The following is a 13,507-nucleotide window of genomic DNA, read 5'->3' on the forward strand; positions in this document are numbered from 1 at the left end:
TGTTTTTGTTCCCACGTGTATTTGTTCCACATATGTGTATATGTGACGCGTGTCCACTGCTTTTTCTTTGTGTGCGTTAACGTGCGAGTGATTCTTCCTCTGATGTTTTTATCTCCTGCTTTCCTTTGCTTCCAAGCCATTTGTTGGTGTGAGATGTTTCCTGCTCTGACACATCTCCTCTCATCTGAGTTCCCATCCTGCTCAGGTGCTTAAAGACTGAGTGACGCCAGTCTTCAGCCCTTCACTCTGCTCTGATCCACACATAAGTTAGCACGCCGCTCGTCTCCTGTCTCACGCCACCGACTGGACTGTTACGACCTCTCGAGCTCTCCATGTTCTCCATTTGCCCTTTTTTTTTTTTTTTTTCCCCCCCTCCTCCATTTCTTCTTATCCTTTGTTATAATTTTTTATTTTAAACTTTCCTTCTCCTCCTGGTTTGACCCTCGTGCCCCTCCTTTTCTTTTTTTGTTTCTGTGTAGCAAAAGAAAAAGAATGAGAAAACAGCCGCCAGCAGATTGAGCAGCTCTCCTAATCTCAGGGCTCTGGAGGCGGCGGGCATGGGCGTGGGCGTGGTGGGCACCGGGAGCGGGCTGCCCCCGCAGCCCCCGCATCCCCCGCCCCCGCCCCCAGCCCAGCCCGGCCGTCTAGAGCCCCTCCCCAACTCCCCCCTCCACCACCTTGAGTTCAACTCCAACAAACCTCTTCCCCCGCCGACCCCTCCCACCGAACCCAAGAAATTCATGAGGTGAGACCTTTTCAGCCCCGACGGGCGGCGAGCGGGTCGACCCACGCATCACTCATCCAATTACCTAGAAAATCCTGCTGGTTAAAAGCACTTTAATGAATTCACTCTATGATCGGAGTCAAACCTTGATCGTGGAAACTTTACACTCGGCCTCAAAATAACAAAAAACTTCTGACAGAAAGAAACTTTATCTGATGTTTTACTTTTTTATCTTCCTGCCGAGTCGGGCGCCGTCAGGAACCACGAAGAGCTTGAGTTCACGATCATCAGGAGCTGATTGTAAATGAACATTAACAGACACACTCTGGTGTTTCACCTCAAACTCTGCGTTCTCACACAGATTTCAATGTTTACGTGGCAGCGTCACCACAGACGTTCATTATCAATGATCAATCCTAATTAAGCAAATGTCCTCTTCCTGGATCGGTCAAACGTATTGTCTCTGACTGTTTCATGTTCGAAATAAGAATCTTGTAAAAGGGTCGAATACACATGATGGAGACACGTTTGAGGAGATTTAGGGTAAAACAGTTCATGACGACACTGAGTGAGAAGTTTAAAACTCTACTTAACCTCCAGTGTTTAAAAAAGAAAAACAAAACGACTTCATTTAATCAGATTACATCTTTTGCACTTTTTTCGTTTATTACATTTATTGTGAAACTCTCTGCGTCACGGCTCTTTCATGATAAACATTTGAATGTAACCTGAACATTCACACGACTGAAGCTCCAATCAATGGCCTTGGAATTCAAAAGGGGCATGTTTTTATTTTCTATTCCTCCTCTGTCAGTCTGAACGTGTTCGTTGCGCATGTTTCCCCTTTTTCCGTTATTGTTGTTCGCATTTGTCGTAACCTTTTTTGTTGTCGTTTGTGAATCTGGTTTTTTTTTTTCTCCTCATCCTCATCTTCATCTGAATTTCAGCATGTTTCACTCGTTGCACTTTTCCTCCTCGAGGCCAAGTGGGATTTATCTTTTCATGTGCAAAGTAAATAATAAAGGGGTTTTTTTTTTGTCGTGAGAACTCACAGTGAAGTAGATATTGTCTCTCGCTGTCGTGGACAGTCCTCTCTTCGTGTGGTGGTGTTTTATTTTGAAATCTCAACAGATGCCTCTCTGATTGGTCCCTGTGGTCTGACGTGACGGGATGATGAATTATCTAACATGCTTCTAACATGAATACATGCGGTGTGTGTATGTGCATGCCAGGAAGTGTGTGTTCAAAGCACCGTTCTCTAGGTTTACAGCATGTCTGAGGTGTGTGTGTGTGTGTGTGTGTGTGTGTGTGTGTGTGTGTGTGTGTGTGTGTGTGTGCGTGCGTGTGCGTGTGTGAGAGCATGTTCTGGATATGTTTTAAATCATCCTGCTGCATGTTCTGCTGATGTTTGTGTAAAGAATGAGACGGGACGGCTGCTCTGTTATCGTGGGACCTTTCAAACCACGACACACACACACACACACACACATTAATACACAACAGTGACATTAGATTGTTCCTCTTGTCCTCACTCACTCTTTGTTCTCGACAAACATTTGAAAACAGACCCGGAGTCGTCAGCTGATTGTAAATCTGATCCTTTAAAACATTTAAACTGAGAAAAAGCTTCAATTCGATGAGTTTATTGAAATGAATTAAACCGTCGGACTTTATCGTCTCGCTGAATATCAATGAGTCGTCCAGATATTAACGAGCTTTTGTTTGATTTAGGACAGATTGATTAATATAAAGTACGAAGGAAATATAAGAGTCCCTCGTCCCACTGTCTGGAAATGAAGCCAAAAATAAAATAATACAAACGCAGCATATTAGAGATGATTTAATTCACTGATACACAGTAAACTGGTTTATATTAAGGTCATAAAACTCATAAAACAGAGTATCAGGGCTTTTAAAACGCAGTATTTTTATTTAATAGCAAATAAAAGCTGCAAATGTGCTGTGGTGAAGAAATGTATTGAAGCAGTTAATAATTTAATCAATTCACAGACTCAAACTAAACATCATTTATCAGACTGAGCATAAAGAAGAGAAGCATTCTGGGAAGTAAAGCTCAGAGAATAGCACGAATGTTAAATATCACCCTGAGGTTTTGGGACCGTTTGTATGAGAAGGGGCCAATTAAGGAAGTGGACCCGGAGGTTGTTTGTTGTGACGGATGCACACGCTCATAACTAATGAGTTTAAAAAGTTTGGGAAGCTGCTTCTTTCCTTCCCACTGAGGGTCAGAGTCCGTTAGAGCTGCAGCTTCATGTCACGTTTCTCTGGTTATGAGAGAAAACTTTTTGTTTACTGGTGATGCTGCTGTTTAGATCCAGAATCACACACACACACACAAACAAGAGATGCTAATTTATAAAATACAAAATGAAAGAGTACAAACTTTCTTGAGTAATGCAGACGAACTTTGCTCGGACCTTGAAAAGTGATAGAAGTTAAAATCTATGTAGAAATCAAACGTCACTAAACGTCCTCGCTCTAATCTACGAAGTGACCAAACAGGACAAAACTGAACAGAAGAGACGGTCGAGGATTAAATACGAAACCATGAGTCACAGGTTTAAAGAACACGAGGATGATGTCGCAGGTTTTGAACAACATGATTCCAGACATGAGTGTAAATGTGTCTGTGCTGCTCTCTGCTCTGTGACTCTGCTGCCTCCGTGTGGACGCAGAGCTCCATCACATCTTGAGATCCTGGTGGTCTTCAGGTTCAGACTGAACTTTAAATTAAATCCAAACATAAATTCACTCCCTGATCGACAGGAGTTAGAGGAGGTCTGACGTGAGGCTGCAGAGAACAGCAGAGAACAGTGGACTGTGTTCGACGCGGGAAATCAAACCCGACTTTATTTATACAGAACTTTTTCGACAAATCAAAAGTTATCCACAGAGCTTTAGAGGTGGTCGACGAAACGCAGGATCTTAAAATCAAAAACAAATGTGTTAAACATTTGGATTTAATGATCAAGAAGCACTGGAGCCTGATCTTTATTACAAAAACACACATGAGAGAAGAAGAGTGTAAAGATCCTCTGCTACGAATCCTGTATTCAAAATATACTTCAATAAATACAGTGATGTTTAAATATCAAAAATACAAAATGTGTATTGTGTACGAGTATCACCTTTAATTGTTTTCTTATCAAACCTTATCACATTAAGACATTTCTGTATATACAGATCTTCATTGTACATGTGCATAATGTGCATTTTATACAGAGTTTTGAGACAGAGTGTTATTTTAAATCTGTATAAAAACTAAACATTGCATCATATCTTTGAACATAATTGTACGTTTTGTATAATAACAATAATAGTTTTCTACAGTAACTAAACTAGTAAATAGTAACTTCTACCAAATTACTGTAAGATTTGACTGTAAACAAAATAAACAATATATAAATAAGTACGAGAGCTTCAATATTATACTTGAGTACATGACTTGATTCCTCTGTTACTTTTGACTTCTGCCTAATATTGATCTTGTCTTTCAAAAATATGTGAAATGAAACTGTGGAATACTCGCTGACGTTTCTCTCCCTTGTTTTATTTCTTCGATTGTTTTCTTTTTGCTGCTCTCCCATCCTGAAGCCCTCCTGAAACTAAGAACGCCACCATCGACTCCCCGGACGCTCAGCGCCAGGAGTGGTTCGCTCAATACTTTTCCTTTTGATTGACCACGAACCTGCAAACACGAGGATTCAGCATGTCGACCAAACTTAAGAAAAAAAGAGAATAAAAACAGAAAAAAAGAGAAAAACTGTTAAAACTATTTGTTCTTTCTTGTCATTGATTTGGGATCAATTCACTTTGGATTCAGTCAACTGAAGGTGTCGCTGTGAGAGGATGAATGATTATTGATCATCCGTCTGTCAACGAGCCGCACAGAACCTGACGTCATTCGTTTTCGCCCCGGTAGAAATGATGATCCACTTCCTGTGGTTGGCTGAAGGTGAAGGTGAATTGAACCTGACGTCATCACTGATCTGATTCAACTGCTTGATTCTATCTGATTGTTTCACTGTGGACGAGTTTCTCTCTTAGTTACAGTGACATCAGTACGTTCGATGTTTATTTCATTTCTTTACTTCTCAGTTTATTTTGCAGTTTCTTTGGACTAGAGAATAAAACGAGTGGTGCATCATCATGCTGCTAATTGCCATTGTTGGACTAAGAAGTATATATATATTTAAATATATATATATGTATATGTATATGTATATATATATATATATACATATATATATAAATATATAAAGAAATCTATGGTAGGTTATTGTGCTCTCTCTGTACGTGCATACAGCGTGTCAGAGCTGGACGTCTGATCCAGGACCAGCTCGCCTCCTCATTCCCGGCGACATTTCACACGGGCCTGACCCTGGATCAGCTGCAGAGCTCTGACCTGCTCCATGAGTTAGGACGAAACCATCATGGCCAGTTTGTTACAGCTGCATAGAAGTTTCAGCAGATTTTGGTAGAATATTAAAACCTGTTTGTATGGTTGTCTGTCTCAACACAGATATAATGATGTCTCACCAATTTTAAAAACAAAAATAGCATATTTTATATTTATATTATAATGTGTATGCTTAATAAATAATTATTGTGACATTTTCCCGGGTTTGCTCGTCGTTTATTGGGATGAATGTGAGAATGAACTTGTGTTTTCTGCAGCTTGAAATTTAAAAGTACAGATTGTTCCTTCGCCTGAGTTGGCCCTGCAGTTCTCCAAGTGACCGGTGGAGGGCGGTGTGACTTCTCCCTGAGGCTGAACCGGAAGAGGAACGCACCGCAGTCTCTTCCTGTCGGGAACATGGCGGCTCCGGGAGCCGGCTCTCCGGCTCGCCTCGTCCAGTACATCGTGGTCCGGTCGGACCTGGTCCACGCGCTGTCGTGGCCCCTGGGGGCCGTGATCACCCAGGCGTGTCACGCCGCCACCGCCGCGCTGCACGTGCACCGCTCGGACCCGGAAACGGTCCGGTACCTGGAGCAGCTGGACTCCATGCACAAGGTGGTGCTGGGGGTGAGACCGGAGCTGCTCCACATATCTCACACTTCACTGCAGGAAACACTCTCACTGCGCCCGCAGAGGTGCTGTCGGATTCATAACGACAGATTTCAGTGTCCGCTGGTTCCTGCTAATGTTCGGCGTCATTGACTGTCAGATAAACGTTTTAACAGCAGCGCTACACCTCGTTGTTTTTAGCCAACGAGCTAACTCTTAGCTAACGAGCTAACTCTCATCAACCTAATCACAAGTGGTTTAGTTTTTTAAATCTCGATGTGACTTCAGCTTCAGTGTCTGAGACTTTTAAATCTAAAGTAATGCTGGTGATGTTTTCACCTGTTTCATCCAAATCTACTTTAATGATGAGAGAGACTCAGATGTTCAAAGTCTCTACCAGAGAGAACATCAGCTGCTGAGCTCATGAAAAACAATAGATTGATAAAAGTTTATTATTCCAACATGGACGCGTTTTATATTTTCACAATGAATTAAGAAGATTAAATGAAATCTCCACATTCCTGAGTGTGAACGTTTCTTTTGAGTCGATGAGCTTCACGGTTGAGAAGATGTAAGTTCTTTCAAACACGCCGGACTTAGAGAGTTTCAGATCTGAGCAATTGTTGTCTCTGATATTAGATTCTCCTCTCGTTGCGCTTTGCTCGAAATCATAACATGCATCATCTCAAGGCTCTTTACACGAGAGAGAAACCAACGGTTCCCACGAGGAGCATCGGTGTGGAGAGAGAACAACTCCTCGTTAGCTGGAAGAAACCTCGAGAAGCAGACTCAGTGTGGACGACGTGATTCTAGAGTAAAGAAAACAACACCAGGATTATTTAATATTCAGTTTCTGTCATCAGATCCTTTCACCTGAAGCTCTAAGAGCTCTGTTTGTATTCATCATAGGTCTACACAACCATTCAATTCTGTATTATCTTGGTTTAAGTGTGTGTGTGTGTGTGTGTGTTTGTCTGTAGATTCCAGATGAAGCCGCCCTCACAGGTCTGTCAGAGACCCTGACTCAGGCCGGTGTTTCCCACAAGCTCTGGATCGAGCAGCCGGAGAACATCCCCACGTGTTTGGCTCTGAAGCCGTATCCCAAAGAGACGGTGCAGCCGCTGCTGCGCAAGTTCAAGCTCTTCAAATGACCTAATGAGCATCCAAAGACTCTGTCGAGGCCTCGGAGGCTCCACTTCATCAGAACCTGTTCACAAAATGACCCGAGAGCGTCGCACGGCTCGTCTCTATGAGAAACTGTAATCCACAAGATTAAAATAAGGGACAATGCAAAATGTGTGAAACTGTATGAATTTATTCGGATTTTACAAACACAAAATATACCTTTAGTAATATTTATTGGAGTTTAATGTTAACATGATTCCTTAGTAATGTGCCACGGTGTCGTGATAAGTTGTATTGACACACACACACACACACACACACACACACACACACACACACACACACACACACACACACCTACCATCTGAAGTCTTCCCTCAAGCTCCTGCAAACACACAAGTTGTAAAACCTGCTTCTGCTTATTTTCTGGAATCAGTTATGATCATGTTATTTCTCCTGTATACAGAAATACAAAATGCTTCTGAGAGTATCTGTTAAAACTCTAATAATGATGTATTACTCAGTATTACTGATTGGTCGTGCGTCTCTTCGCCGCCTGTAGTTTGACGTGACTCATGAACTCGTGGGAGTTTCAGCAGATTCATCATCGTTTGTTTCGGTTGTTCGTGTTTTGATAATTGTGGGTGAGCGAGCTTGAGGGGGGGAGGGAGAGGGGGGGGGAGTCTTGACTCACACACGGTGTCTCACTCTATAAACATCCTGTAACGTGACCATGTTTACTGTACGACACGTGCTCCCTCTAAGTATCATCACAGTATCAAGTATCATTTGAGCCTGTGTGCTGTCGAAGGGTGTGCGTCACCTGTCAGTCAAAGAAAAGGGAATCGGATCAACATGTGGATCCAGAAACTTTAGTTTCACGATGTTTCATGATGAATAAATCCTTTATCTGCTCCGGCCCTGGTAGTGTCATGCTCTGTGGTGAAGTCTGAGTTTGTTAAACGTGGTTTCGTAAAGCGGCCGCTGAGCCTCGGAGGAGAGCTGCACTCTCCGAGTTTTAAATAACGTAACTGAATTAATTGTCTCGTGTTGTTCGGTGAAGACGTTTCCTCACGTTGTCCTCAGTCTTCTGGAGCCTCATGAATAATGCAGCTGCAGCGCATCAGACAGGAAGCAACACCAGACACTATGGATTCAGTACACACACACAGACACACACGCTGCTGCACGAGGTCGTCTGATCACTGCAGCTGAACAGACTCTGTAAAATCAGACGTGTGTGTAGAATAAAGAGCCGGAGTCACACACAACCACAAACACACTGCACATCACACACTGTGACCGCATCATTTGCTGTGTAATTGTTTTGCTCGTGGACTTTTTGTGTCTCTTTGTTGTCTTTCGTCGTGGTCGTTGTGTGTCTCTCACTCTTCGGTCAGGTGGCAACAACACAGACACACAAACAAATGACACGACCTTGCTCTGTTCTTTGTGTGTCTCTGTGGTCATCATGTGATTTCATCGTTTGTCCATTTCTGTGTTATTGTTTTATTGTTTTGTGGTTTTACTTTGTGTCTCTGTTGTCGTCGTGTGCTTTAAGACAACAGACAAAACACAACACAACCAGTGTGTTGTGTAGTCTGTGGTCATTGTGTGTCTCTGTGTCTACCTTTCTCTGAAATCCATGCTTAGCTTTCTAGTGGTTGTGTGTCTCTTTGTGTGTCATGTTGTGTTCATGTTGTGGTTCCTCTGGTCAGGTTTTGTCTCATTGTAGCAGATACATGATCTTCATCAACACACACGTTCTTCATCATACGTTCTTCATCTTCATCACACACATTCTTCTTCTTCTTCATCATCTCACGTTCTTCTTCATCATCTCACATGTTCTTCTCCTTCTTCTGCATGTTCTTCTTCTTCTTCATCACTCATGTTCTTCATCACGCATGTTCTTCTTCATCATCTCACATGTTCTTCTTCTTCATCACACATCTTCTTCATCACATGTTCTTCTTCTTCATCACACATCTTCTTCTTCATCTTCATCATCTCACATGTTCTTCTTCTTCATCTTCTTCTTCACACATGTTCTTCTTCTTCTTCATGATCTGCTTCTTCTTCATCACACATGTTCTTCTTCATGTTCTTCTTCTTCATGATCTGCTTCTTCATCACACATGTTCTTCTTCTTCTTCATCACATGTTCTTCTTCATGTTCTTCTTCTTCATGATCTGCTTCTTCATCACACATGTTCTTCTTCTTCATCACATGTTCTTCTTCTTCATCACATGTTCTTCGTGTTCTTCTTCTTCATCACATGTTCTTCTTCTTCTTCATCACATGTTCTTCTTCTTCATCACACATGTTCTTCATGTTCTTCTTCTTCATCACACATGTTCTTCTTCTTCATCACATGTTCTTCTTCTTCTTCATCACATGTTCTTCATGTTCTTCTTCTTCATCACACATGTTCTTCTTCTTCATCACACGTTCTTCTTCATGTTCTTCTTCTTCATCACACATGTTCTTCTTCTTCATCACACATGTTCTTCTTCTTCATCACGTGTTCTTCTTCTTCTTCATCACATGTTCTTCATCCCACGGAGGCTTCTGCCCGCCCCGGGGGCGCGCATGGACGCTCCTCGTGCACGAGCAGCCCTGTTTGTTTGTGTTGAGAGCTTGGAAATGGCGGAGAGCGGAGAACGAAGCGATAACTTGGGTTTGCAAACGCGAGTGCGCCGACATTGAAACACGGAAACCGACCGCGAGCGATTCGCGGAGCCGACGAGGATTCCCCTCAGCCGATGGGACACGGGTCGGACTCGGCCAGAGGAGGATTCGTGGAGCGAGGTCTGGATTTAGCAAGGTGGTTAGCCAGCTAAGCTAACCGCGCTAGCAGCTCGTCGTTAGCTCCAGCGAGTCGCGCTGGTTCTTTCCACGCAGCCGCTTGTTTGTCAACAGAAGCGGACGTTGAACCACCAGCGAGCCCGGCGACGAACACGGTCCCGATGTGACCCCGTCGACTTCGTCCCGGGGCCGAGCGCGGAAATCTCACGGTGAAGTTACGAGTGGATTAAAAAAAAAAAAAAAAGGGAAAGAAAAAAAAAAAAGTCAAGACATCGGACTGTCCTGTAAGTTAAGCTGGTTAGCTGGTTAGCTGGTTAGCTGGTTAGCTGGGGCGAGCTAACCGCCGCTGTCTGGTTCCGAGCCGCCGTTCACATGGGAATTAACCGTCCGGGGTGACGGGCTGCGGCCACAGCTCCGCCGGCGGGATCCGTATCAGCGGCTGGGACGGGCGAGGAAACAGGTAAGACACCCGAGAGACACCCCCACACCCCCGGTGAGTACATGACAGCATGTCAGCCCCACCGCCCGGGACTGGAGCTGCTGCTGCGGCGGCGGCGCTCGGAGGATGCGCTCCGGGGCCTCGACACGCCGGATTCGCACCCGTCGGTTGTTTCTCTCCCCCCCCCACCCCACCCCACCCCCACGTAACGTAGCTGCGGCAGCACCGACACCATCTTCTGCACCGCGCGGTGCTCGGTGGGACATTTTTGCTTCCTCGCCACCTGCAAAGAAGCAGATCGGGCTGTTCTTATGTAAAGATGACCACAGCGCGGTCCGCCTCCAGGGGGCGCTGCCACTCGTTTCATTCAACCTGCGGCTTGGCTCCTGGACGCGGAGGACCCGCGAGGACATGTTGACCTCATGGTTCCTGGTCCCCGTTAACCTCCAACACATGGTGTCCATCAATAAGCAGACCTGCAGCCCGATCGATCGCCTCCTACTTCAAATGTCTGTGTTGTCAGCAGCACAGACTTGTTGTGGTTCTGGTTCTGGAGACTTTTTTAATGTCAGTATCACGGATCTGGCATCAGATACTGATGATCAGCAACCTGAAGCAATGAATGAATGAATGAATGAATTAACACTGCAGATAATTCTTACTATCATTTCAATGGCAGGTTGTGTTTTAAATCAATTCTCAGATTTCTTGTTACGTCTGAGTCCAAACATTCACACGTGCGATGATGTGACAGATAACCAGCATGAATCAGAATATTTCTCCATTTCTGCTTGAAAATAATCAACTATTCTTCTTTAGATCGACCAATTAGTTGACTAATAGTTTCAGATCCACAATGCCTCACTCCACTCTTGATATCTGAACAGACCCCTGCACGTTAAACTGTAATGTGCGCAGATTTTTAACACCCTGCGTGATAAAGTGACATGCACGTCTAATGAACTTAAAGACACGTTTTAAAACTGACGCGTACCTCCCCAAACATGAGCTGTGATTGGCCCAGATTGGTAGCATCGCTCCACCGGCAGACTCTGCGCTGTATTTGAATCGAGTTGAAGGAACGAACACAGACGACGTCTTTCTTTTCTTTGCTGCAGTTCTAGAAGAAAACGTAAAACGCTCTTCAACGTCCATCGGCTCCAACTCCAACACGATCCACTTAGTAACCCGCGCTATTGTTCTGAAGTAAACAGAGAAACGCCAGAGAAGTTTTAAATAAGCAGACCAGAAACCGGAAGACACTCAACGCAAGCATAGAAACTCTACCGCCACTAGTGTTTCGGCAGCTGACATTCACGTACGCACAGCTATGAACTATGACCTACAGCTTGGATTAGATACTTTGAGCTTGAAGTGGTCATTAAGACAAGAACAACTATATAAACATAGTGTATTATCAGAAAAACATGTTGTAAATGTGTCGTAAATGGTGAACCTGAGGTCTGTCTCTGAAATGCCTCGTAGCTTAGGTCGCAAACTTATCACTCACACCTGGTAGAGTTCGGTCCAGACCTCAGTGATTCAGCTGAAGCGCAGGTATGTGCCTCTGCTGCAAAGAGCGTAGTACGACCTGCCTCTCAACAACAAAACAACACTGGAGTAAGAAACTGGAAGTAGTCATTAGGAGCTGTTTTTATTGCTTCTTCAAAACATAAAAACATGACTCACTAATTTTTCCTCGTGGCAATAAACCAGATCAAACGCTCCATGTAAACACACACGGTTTATGATATCATTTCTGAATGATGCACTCTCTCTGACTCTGGAGAAGAGATGAAGACCATTAACTAGATCTTGTCAACCACACGGTGAAGTGCTATAGTTACCTTCAGGTAAAACACCAGACATTGCTGCCGCTTCACGATTCTAGATGCACGTTGTTGTACGTCTGTCATCAGAGCACAATGGTAAGAGTTTGATTCTCATGTTATCACACACACACATGCTGCAGAGCCCACCTCAGGATGAGCCATGTTTTTTAGGCAAATTGTTGGGAGTGGGAGTCTCCCTCCGTCTTCTCCTCCTCCTCCTCCTCCTCCTCCTCCCAGCTGAGCTCTGTGTCTGTATGGAGAATGAGCAGCCATTTTAGCACTCGGCACCGCTGCAGCCTGCCTGCCACTGTCACAGCATTCTTCCACCGGAGCTGCAGGAGGTGTTTGAGCTGTTTGGTTTGACCCCCCCCCACCCCCCCTCAGGACACCTGCAGCCAACCTGTGAAAACGTCACTGATGCTTTTATAGAAATGAACATCCGGCACCAACCGAACACTGGTTAGCGTCGCCTGTGGCGGCGGTGGACGGATCGGTGAGGGTCACCTGCCACACTGGCTGGCCACTTACTTGAGACAATTGCACTTGAACGTCTCAGCTGTCAGTGTGTTGCCTGGTCGTGTAAATCTGTTTTTGATTGTGGCACAGAGATTCATATTTATGTCCAACTCACTCTTAACGAGGCTAAAAATGTAGTCGAGGTAAAAAAGATGTCATATCAGTTGATAGCGGTTATTAACCACGATAAATGTTATTTGCTGTTAAGAGTAAAGATTTGATTTTGTGTTTTCTAAACTCTTCTTCGTGAGCAGAGAATGACAACACTCGATAAGTGTTGGTAGATCCATTCTATTTTTTTAGCAATATATTGATAAAAATTGAACTCTTGTTTTATCTCCAACTATTTGATGGATTTCTATCACACGTCATCGTTGCTATGGTTATACCTGCCGCCTGCAGATGTTTGGAAACGCTGCTGATCCCATTTTAGATTCAAACCCCCCGGGGCTGCGTTTTTTAGTCTGGATGTGCAAAAGACAGACATTTGGATACGATCGCGCAGTCGTCAGCGTTTGCTTCCTCGTCGACATTTATCAGCTGCGACTCATCTACCAGCGATGAAGTCAAACTATTGTAAACACTTACAGCTCCACCTTTTCATTGGTCCAAGAAAAGAAATCCCTTTTCACTATTGCTTCCTGTTCGTAGTATTTTAACATGCCGTTGGTAATCTGCTTCCTGTTTACATCAGCACGCACTTGAATGGTTACGCGATATGCCTTTTCAGGTAGACGCTCGTGTGGACTTTTAAAATGAACACGTATTTTTGAACATACTTTGAATCTTTATCTTTCACTTGAGTTTTTCAGTCACCTTTTTTTTTAAATATCTGAGTATTTTGGTGGCGTTTGACCCAAAAAAAATCTAAATAATCATAATATTTTCTGTGGTTCCTTTTGAATGTGTGACTGCAAGAGTTCGACGTTTCACATTTGGAAATTACACATTCCAAATTAATTAGACATTTTCCTCATCAGCCAACGCACACACAGTATTTTATAGATATGTATCATGTATGTATGTCCACTCA

At 43.8% G+C, this 13,507-nt stretch overlaps 3 protein-coding genes across 5 annotated transcripts in view; all 3 read left to right on the top strand.

The window, feature by feature from the left end:
• The window catches only part of fam184ab (family with sequence similarity 184 member Ab), an 80,275-nt gene extending 74,912 nt beyond the window's left edge, over positions 1-5,363 (top strand). The window contains exons 21-22 of one of the 2 annotated variants that reach the window (XM_069514792.1): positions 480-745; positions 4,340-5,363. In XM_069514792.1, coding sequence (XP_069370893.1) covers positions 480-745; positions 4,340-4,421 — 348 coding nt within the window. In that variant the 3' untranslated portion in view covers positions 4,422-5,363. The remainder of the gene's footprint in view (positions 1-479; positions 746-4,339) is intronic. The other variant, XM_069514793.1, reaches the window with a different exon arrangement.
• A 154-nt stretch (positions 5,364-5,517) lies between these two features.
• Positions 5,518-7,048, top strand: ptrhd1 (peptidyl-tRNA hydrolase domain containing 1). The gene is made up of 2 exons (XM_020110567.2): positions 5,518-5,771; positions 6,734-7,048. The coding sequence occupies exons 1-2, from the start codon at positions 5,562-5,564 to the stop codon at positions 6,902-6,904; spliced, it is 381 nt and encodes a 126-aa protein (XP_019966126.1). The 5' UTR covers positions 5,518-5,561; the 3' UTR covers positions 6,905-7,048.
• A 2,452-nt stretch (positions 7,049-9,500) lies between these two features.
• Positions 9,501-13,507, top strand: part of ncoa1 (nuclear receptor coactivator 1) — a 33,181-nt gene continuing 29,174 nt past the window's right edge. For both annotated transcript variants that reach the window (XM_069514884.1, XM_069514885.1), the window contains exon 1: positions 9,501-10,147. The gene's annotated coding sequence lies outside the window, so the exon portion shown is untranslated. The remainder of the gene's footprint in view (positions 10,148-13,507) is intronic.

The sequence above is a fragment of the Paralichthys olivaceus genome, chromosome 19, assembly GCF_024713975.1.
Source record: "Paralichthys olivaceus isolate ysfri-2021 chromosome 19, ASM2471397v2, whole genome shotgun sequence".
Lineage (NCBI taxonomy): Eukaryota > Metazoa > Chordata > Actinopteri > Pleuronectiformes > Paralichthyidae > Paralichthys > Paralichthys olivaceus.